Source organism: Grampus griseus (assembly GCF_964374135.1).
Source record: "Grampus griseus genome assembly, chromosome: 8".
Lineage (NCBI taxonomy): Eukaryota > Metazoa > Chordata > Mammalia > Artiodactyla > Delphinidae > Grampus > Grampus griseus.
In genome coordinates, this window is record NC_139002.1 from 99,184,756 (window position 1) to 99,194,233 (window position 9,478).

General features: G+C 43.1%; 1 protein-coding gene across 1 annotated transcript in view; it reads right to left on the minus strand.

The window, feature by feature from the left end:
- LOC309826143 (olfactory receptor 5B21-like) overlaps window positions 1-359 on the minus strand; it is a gene marked incomplete at both ends in the record, with an annotated part of 11,152 nt that extends 10,793 nt beyond the window's left edge. The window contains 1 exon segment of the mRNA XM_082660110.1: window positions 183-359. Within this exon segment, the coding sequence (XP_082516236.1) occupies window positions 183-359 (177 nt within the window).
- Window positions 360-9,478: the final 9,119 nt, after the last annotated feature.

Sequence of the window (9,478 nt, forward strand, 5' to 3'; positions counted from 1 at the left end):
ACTGAACACTGTATAACTATGTGTTATCTTGTAAATATATAATTTTATCGAGGAATAAACAGGTTCATAGAGATGAAGTGATCAGCCTAAAGCCACGTCGCTGATTAACAGCATAATTGAAACCCGTGCTCTAAGACTCCTGACTCATTTCCATCCATCAATTTCCCCAGAATTTCCCGAACTTCTCTTGAGTCCTCAGCCCCACTGAGGTATCTGCACTCTCCGCGGATGACACCATCTTCTTTACTAAGTTTGGGGCCACCTGATGTTAATGTCACATCAGCCACTCCATCTAAATTCAGGCTGCCTTCTGCCTTCCTAGCTCGGACCTTGTCCTCTTCTTTTCCCACCCCCTCCATCTATACCGTTGATACAATCTTTACTCTACTTACTCTTGTGAGATCTTCACCGTAGCAATTAGTCCCATCCTTCATACCTTCTCTTACTTGCTCTTAACCCATGTGTCCACAAGCAAGCTTAATTTACCTATCCTTTCCCCAAAACTCTCAAAAGGCTTTCTTCTACCCTAACAGACCCTTATGCTCTATGAATATCCCTCCTTCTACCCTTACAGTTATCATCTACATCATCTCCCATCCTATCCTCAGTCTACTGCACCATAGCCTCAACTATTTCCACCTCCATTCTAATGAAACAATATTTTTTTAACATCTTTATTGGAGTATAATTGCTTTACAATGGTGTTTTAGTTTCTGACTTATAACAAAGTGAAGCAGTTATACATATACATATGTTCCCATATCTCTTCCCTCTTACGTCTCCCTCCCTCCCACCCTCCCTATCCCACCCCTCCAGGCGGTCACAAAGCACCGAGCTGATCTCCCTGTGCTATGCGGCTGCTTCCCACTAGCTATCTATTTTACGTTTGGGAGTGTATATATGTCCATGCCTCTCTCTCGCTTTGTCACAGCTTACCCTTCCCCCTCCCCATATCTTCAAGTCCATTCTCTAGTAGGTCTGTGTCTTAATTCCTGTCTTACCCCTAAGTTCTTCATGACATTTTTTTCCCTTAAATTCCATATATATGTGTTAGCATACGGTATTTGTCTTTCTCTTTCTGACTTACTTCACTCTGTATGACAGACTCTAGGTCTATCCACCTCATTACAAATAGCTCAATTTCGTTTCTTTTTATGGTTGAGTAATATTTCATTGTATATATGTGCCACATCTTCTTTACCCATTCATCCGATGATGGACAGTTAGGTTGTTTCCATCTCTGGGCTATTGTAAATAGAGCTGCAATGAACATTTTGGTACATGACTCTTTTTGAATTATGGTTTTCTCAGGGTATAGGCCCAGTAGTGGGATTGCTGGGTCATATGGTAGTTCTATTTGTAGTTTTTTAAGGAACCTCCATACTGTTCTCCACAGTGGCTGTATCAATTTACATTCGCACCAACAGTGCAAGAGGGTTCCCTTTTCCCCACACCCTCTCCAGCATTTATTGTTTCTAGATTTTTTGATGATGGCCATTCTGACTGGTGTGAGATGATATCTCATTGTAGTTTTGATTTGCATTAATGATTAATGAAGTTGAGCATTCTTTTATGTGTTTGTTGGCAGTCTGTATAACTTCTTTGGAGAAATGTCTATTTAGGTCTTCTGCCCATTTTTGGATTGGGTTGTTTGTTTTTTTCTTATTGAGCTGCATGAGTTGCTTATAAATTTTGGAGATTAATCCTTTGTCAGTTGTTTCATTTGCAAATATTTTCTCCCATTCTGAGGGTTGTCTTTTGGTCTTCTTTATGGTTTCCTTTGCTGTGCAAAAGCTTTGAAGTTTCATTAGGTCCCATTTATTTTTGTTTTTATTTCCATTTCTCTGGGAGGTGGGTCAGAAAGGATCTTGCTGTGATTTATGTCATAGAGTGTTCTGCTTATGTTTTCCTCTAAGAGTTTGATAGTTTCTGGCCTTACATTTAGGTCTTTAATCCATTTTGAGCTTATTTTTGTGTACGGTGTTAGGGAGTGATCTAATCTCATACTTTTAAATGTACCTGTCCAGTTTTCCCAGCACCACTTACTGAAGAGGCTGTCCTTTCTCCACTGTACATTCCTGCCTCCTTTATCAAAGATAAGGTGACCATATGTGCGTGGGTTTATCTCTGGGCTTTCTATCCTGTTCCATTGATCTAACTTTCTGTTTTTGTGCCAGTACCATACTATCTTGATTACTGTAGCTTTGTAGTATAGTCTGAAGTCAGGGAGCCTGATTCCATCCAGCTCCGTTTTTTGTTTTCAAGGTTGCTTTGGTTATTCCGGGTCTTTTGTGTTTCCATACAAATTGTGAAATTTTTTGTTCTAGTTCTGTGAAAAATGCCAGTGGTAGTTTGATAGGGATTGCATTGAATCTGTAGATTGCTTTGGGTAGTAGAGTCATTTTCACAATGTTGATTCTTCCAATCCAAGAACATGGTATATCTCTCCATCTATTTGTATCATCTTTAATTTCTTTCATCAGTGTCTTATAATTTTCTGCATACAGGTCTTTTGTCTCCTTAGGTAGGTTTATTCCTAGATATTTTATTCTTTTTGTTGCAATGGTAAATGGGAGTGTTTTCTTGATTTCACTTTCATATTTTTCATCATTAGTGTATAGGAATGCCAGAGATTTCTGTGCATTAATTTTATATCCTGCTACTTTACCAAATTCATTGATTAGCTCTAGTAGTTTTCTGGTAGCATCTTTAGGATTCTCTATGTATAGTATGTCATCTGCAAACAGTGACAGCTTTACTTCTTCTTTTCTGATTTGGATTCCTTTTATTTCCTTTTCTTCTCTGATTGCTGTGGCTAAAACTTCCAAAACTATGTTGAATAAGAGTGGTGAGAGTGGGCAACCTTGTCTTGTTCCTGATCTTAGTGGAAATGCTTTCAGTTTTTCACCATTGAGGATGATGTTGGCTGTGGGTTTGTTATATATGGCCTTTATTATGTTGAGGAAAGTTCCCTCTATGCCTACTTTCTGCAGGGTTTTTATCATAAATCCGTGTTGAATTTTGTCGAAAGCTTTCTCTGCATCTATTGAGATGATCATATGGTTTTTCTCCTTCAATTTGTTAATATGGTTTATCACATTAATTGTTTTGCATATATTGAAGAATCCTTGCATTCCTGGAATAAACCCCACTTGATCATGGTGTATGATCCTTTTAATGTGCTGTTGGATTCTGTTTGCTAGTATTTTGTTGAGGATTTTTGCATCTATGTTCATCAGTGATATTGGCCTGTAGTTTTCTTTCTTTGTGACATCCTTGTCTGGTTTTGGTATCAAGGTGATGGTGGCCTCGTAGAATGAGTTTGGGAGTGTTCCTTCCTCTGCTATATTTTGGAAGAGTTTGAGAAGGATGGGTGTTAGCTCTTCTCTAAATGTTTGATAGAATTCACCTGTGAAGCCATCTGGTCCTGGACTTTTGTTTGTGGGAAGATTTTTAATCACTGTTTCAATTTCATTACTTGTGATTGGTCTGTCCATATTTTCTATTTCTTCCTGATTCAGTCTTGCAGGTTGTGCATTTCTAAGAATTTGTCCATTTCTTCCAGGTTGTCCATTTTATTGGCATAGAGTTGCTTGTAGTAATCTCTCATGATCTTTTGTATTTCTGCAGTGTCAGTTGTTACTTCTCCTTTTTCATTTCTAATCCTATTGATTTTTTTTTTTTTTTCGGTACGCGGGCCTCTCACTGTTGTGGCCTCTCCCGCTGCGGAGCACAAGCTCCGGACGCACAGGCTCAGCGGCCATGGCTCACGGGCCCAGCTGCTCCACAGCATGTGGGATCTTCCCGGACCGGAGCACGAACCCATGTCCCCTGCATCAGCAGGCGGACTCTCAACCACTGCGCCACCAGGGAAGCCCAATCCTATTGATTTGAGTCTTATCCCTTTTTTTCTTGATGAGTCTGGCTAATGGTTTATCAATTTTGTTTATCTTCTCAAAGAACCAGCTTTTAGTTTTATTGATCTTTGCTATCGTTTCCTTTGTTTCTTTTTCATTTATTTCTGATCTGAAATAATTTGGGGTGTTAAAGTCCCCTACTATGAATGTGTTACTGTGAATTTCCCCTTTTATGGCTGTTAGTATTTGCCTTATGTATTGAGGTGCTCCTATGTTGGGTGCATAAATATTTACAATTGTTATATCTTCTTCTTGGAAAGATACCTTGATCATTATGTAGTGTCCTTCTTTGTCTCTTCTAATAGTCTCTATTTTAAAGTCTATTTTGTCTGATATGAGAACTGCTACTCCACCTTTCTTTTGGTTTCCATTTGCATGAAATATCTTTTTCCATCCCCTTACTTTCAGTCTGTATTTGTCTCTACGTCTGAAATGGGTCTCCTGTAGACAGCAAATATATGGATCTTGTTTTTGTATCCATTCAGCCAATCTGTTTCTTTTGGTGGGAGCATTTAGTCCATTTACATTTAAGGTAATTATTGATATGTATGTTCCTATTCCCATTTTCTTAACTGTTTTGGGTTCGTTATTGTAGGTCTTTTCCTTCTCTTGTGTTTCTTGCCTAGAGAAGTTCCTTTAGCAGTTGTTGTAGAGCTGGTTTGGTGGTGCTGAACTCTCAGCTTTTGCTTGTCTGTAAAGGTTTTCATTTCCTCATCAAATCTGAATGAGATCCTTGCTGGGTAGAGTAATCTTGGTTGCAGGTTTTTCTCCTTCACTTTAAATATGTCCTGCCAGTCCCTTCTGGCTTGCAGAGTTTCTGCTGAAAGATCAGCTGTTAACCTTATGGGGATTCCCTTGTGTGTTATTTGTTGTTTTTCCCTTGCTGCTTTTAATATGTTTTCTTTGTATTTAATTTTTGACAGTTTGATTAATATGTGTCTTGGCATATTTCTCCTTGGATTTATCCTGTATGGGACTCTCTGTGCTTCCTGGACTTGATTAACTATTTCCTTTCCCATATTAGGGAAGTTTTCAACTATAATCTCTTCAAATATTTTCTCAGTCCCTTTCTTTTCCTCTTCTTCTTCTGGAACCCCTATAATCCGAATGTTGGTGCGTTTAATGTTGTCCCAGAGGTCTCCGAGACTGTCCTCAGTTCTTTTCATTCTTTTTTCTTTATTCTGCTCTGCAGTAGTTATTTCCACTATTTTGTCTTCCAGGTCACTTATCCGTTCTTCTGCCTCAGTTATTCTGCTATTGATCCCATCTAGAGTATTTTTAATTTCATTTATTGTGTTGTTCATCGTTGTTTGTTTCATCTTTAGTTCTTCTAGGTCCTTGTTAAATGTTTCTTGCATTTTGTCCATTCTATTTCGAAGATTTTGGATCATCTTTACTATCATTATTCTGAATTCTTTTTCAGGTAGACTGCCTATTTCCTCTTCATTTGTTAGGTCTGGTGGGTTTTTATCTTGCTCCTTCATCTGCTGTGTGTTTTTCTGTCTTCTCATTTTGCTTATCTTACTGTGTTTGAGGTCTCCTTTTTGCAGGCTGCAGGTTCGTAGTTTCCATTGTTTTTGGTGTCTGTCCCCAGTGGCTAAGGTTGGTTCAGTGTGTTGTGTAGGCTTCCTGGTGGAGGGGACTAGTGCCTGTGTTCTGGTGGATGAGGCTGGATCTTGTCTTTCTGGTGGGCAGGTCCACGTCTGGTGGTGTGTTTTGGGGTGTCTGTGGACTTATTATGATTTTGGGCAGCCTCTCTGCTAATGGGTGGGGTTGTGTTCCTGTTTTGCTAGTCCTTTGGCATAGGATGTCCAGCACTGTAGCTTGCTGGTCGTTGAGTGAAGCTGGGTGCTGGTGTTGAGATGGAGATCTCTGGGAGATTTCACCATTTGATATTATGTGGAGTTGGGAGGTCTCTTGTGGACCAGTGTCCTGAAGTTGGCTCTCCCACCTCAGAGGCACAGTGCTGACTCCTGACTGCAGCACCAAGAGCCTTTCATCCACACGGCTCCTCAATTCAGGATGATTCGTTGTCTATTCATGTATTCCACAGATGCAGGGTACATGAAGTTGATTGTGGAGCTTTAATCCGCTGCTTCTGAGGCTGCTGGGAGAGGTTTCCTTTTCTCTTCTTTGTTCTCACAGCTCCCAGGGGCTCAGCTTTGGATTTGGCCCTGCCTCTGCGTGTAGGTCGCCGGAGGGCGTCTGTGCTTCGCTCAGACAGGACGGGGTTAAAGGAGCCGCTGATTCGGGGGCTCTGGCTCACTCAGGCTGGGGGGAGGGAGGGGCACGGAGTGCGGGGCGAGCCTGTGGCAGCAGAGGCCGGCGTGACGTTGCACCAGCCTGAGGCACACCGTGCGTTCTCCCGGGGAAGTTGTCCCTGGATCCCAGGACCCTGGCAGTGGCGGGCTGCACAGGCTCCCCGGAAGGGGGGTGTGGATAGTAACCTGTGCTCGCACACAGGCTTCTTGGTGGCGGCAGCAGCAGCCTTAGTGTCTCACGCCCGTCTCTGGGGTCCGTGCTGATAGCCGCGGCTCGCGCCCGTCTCTGGAGCTCCTTAAAGCAGCGCTCTTAATCCCCTCTCCTCGCGCACCAGGAAACAAAGAGGGAAGAAAAAGTCTCTTGCCTCTTCGGCAGGTCCAGACTTTTTCCTGGACTCCCCCACCGGCTAGCCGTGGCGCACTAACGCTCTGCAGGCTGTGTTCACGCCGCCCACCCCAGTCTCCCTGCGCTCCCACCGAAGCCCGAGCCTCAGCTCCCAGCCCCGCCCGCCCCGGCGGGGAGCAGACAAGCCTCTCGGGCTGGTGAGTGCCGGTCGGTCCTGATCCTCTGTGCGGAAATCTCCCCGCTTTGCCCCCTGCACCCCTGTGGCTGCGCTCTCCTCCGTGGCTCCGAAGCTTCCCCCCTCCACCACCCGCAGTCTCCGCCCGCGAAGGGGCTTACTAGTGTGTGGACACTTTTCCTCCTTCACAGCTCCCTCCCGCTGGTGCAGGTCCCGTCCCTATCCTTTTGTCTCTGTTTATTCTTTTTTCTTTTGCCCTACCCAGGTACGTGGGGGGTTTCTTGCCTTTTGGGAGGTCTGAGGTTTTCTGCCAGCGTTCAGTAGGTGTTCTGTAGGAGTTGTTCCACGTGTAGATATATTTCTGGTGTATCTGTGGGGAGGAAGGTGATCTCCGCGTCTTACTCTTCCGCCATCTTCCCGGAAGCCCCTGAAGCAATATTCTTAAAGGCCACTCCAGACCCTGCTTCACAGACATGCATCTAGTGTAGTCACATGGGGACCCATGCTCAGAAGGGCCCCATCCTTGGGGTTTAATGCTCTGCAGTTGTCATCTTCAAATTATTAATAATTTTATCTTCAAATATGTATTTTGTAGATAAAATCTGGTGGGACAATGGAGCGTGCGTGAGAAGCTTGGAACCTCACCTCATGCGTGGTCACACCTCCCTCTGCCTTGCATTCTCCCTTCAACCCACCAAGTTCACAACTTCGATGACTTGCATGTTGCCTACAGATTAATGTGCAGCCTCTCCAGCCTGACATTCAAAGCAAACTAGCCCCAACCAACCTTTGCAGTTTTATTTCTCTTCCTTTTTTTAGTTTAATTTTTATTTTATATTGGAGTAGAGCTGATTTACAATATTGTGTTAGTTTCCAGTGTACAGCAGTGATTCAGTTATACATATACATATATTCATTTTTTTCAGGTTCTTTTCCCGTATAGGTTATTACAGAATATTGAGGAGAGTACCCTGTGCTATACAGTAGGTCCTTGTTGATTATCTGTTTTATATAGAGTAGTGTGATTATGTTCATTCTCTTTATTACTACCAAGTATCCTACTTTATCCACGCACACCCAGAAAGGCACACCTTAGATCCTCAATAAAGGAGCTCTTTTCTCCACCTACCATATCAGGCATATTTTCCCCTTTGCCTTACTTCATGCTTCTCCGCCCTGCCCCACAGCCCTGCCCCAGGTTGGAATGCCCCAGTTTTCTTTTCCTGCTTCCACGTGAAGATTCAAATTAGAGCCTTCTCTACCATGAAGTTTTTCTGAGGTTCTGAGAAACATGTGTGCCTCCTTCTCTTTATATCACTTTTCCAAATTTCCTCCTTTTGTTTCCTTTCCCAGAACCAAATACTTCCACGTTTCCCACCTGTAGGTCCTTCGTCTTTCACTGCCCTGACCTCTGCTCCCAAGGAAGAAACCCTCCCGTATGGACAAGCTCATATTAGGGCTGAATGTGTGACTCTGCCTAGACTGTAAGCTCCTTGAAGACAGAGACTAAGTCTTACTATCTTAGGTTTTCCCCTGGAACCTAGAACAGTCCTGTAAACAGTAACTGCCTACCAAATTATGCAAATCCTACCTGATTTTCTATTTAAGAAATTGGACTAGGAACAGGGATGTCATTTGAGGAGCTCACTTAGGGCAAATTTATTTGTCTTTAACTCACCAAACTAACATTCCGATCACCAGACGTGGTAATGTTAAAAAGCACTGTATGCTTCTCATTAATAAAAATGGAAAATTATCTATTTGTAGATTTGCAAACCCTGAGGGCTTCTTTGTTAGTGAAAAATAAACAGTTTAAACTGGTGCTTTGAAATATATCTCCCCCTTGCCTTTAAAGAGGAAACCAACAGCCATCGGCTGTATCACAGCACATTTGCATATGTAAACTCCGAGAAGAGGGACCATCCTTATTCCTGAGGATAACACCTCATCTCAGCCTCCATCTCATCTGTCCCCTGTTGTATCTAGTTTGATTACCTTATTCATCTTAAGCCTCCAATATCGCCATCTCTGTGACCTTCGTCCTCTCAGCACACAAACATCCAAAAAATACTTCTCAACTCTGATCATCCTTAGAGCTACCCTTCTAACGCAGCTTTAGTTTCCACAATATATCTCAAAAGAGATGTTCATGTCCACTGAGTGAATGAACAAAGAGATGATAAAAAGTCAAATGATATTGCACAAGGTAACAGAACTAGTAAGCAGTAGAGCTGGACAGAAGCCTACACCTGAAGTCAAGACCCACATCATAAAGCTGTCCCCAGGGCTTCCCTGGTGGTGCAGTGGTTGAGAGTCCGCCTGCCGATGCAGGGGACACGGGTTCGTGCCCCGGTCCGGTAAGATCTCACATGCCACGGAGCAACGAAGCCGTGTGCCATACCTACTGAGCCTGTGCTCTAGAGCCCACGAGCCACAACTACTAGAGCCCGCGAGCCACAACTACTGAAGCCCGCACCCTCTAGGGCCCACATGCCACAACTACTGAGCCCATGAGCTGCAACTGCTGAAGCCCACGTGCCTAGAGCCTGTGCTCTGCGACAGTAGAAGCCACCTCAATGAGAAGCCCACGCACCCCAGCGAGGAGTGGCCCCTGCTTGCCGCAACTATAAAGAAAAGCCCATGCACAGCAACAAAGACCTAATACAGCCAAAAAATAAAATAAACAAATAAATAAATAAAATAAAAAATTGTAAAATAAAAGCTGTCACCATATTTTAACTAAAGTTCAAATACATCAGTCCCAAATGAGCCATAAACC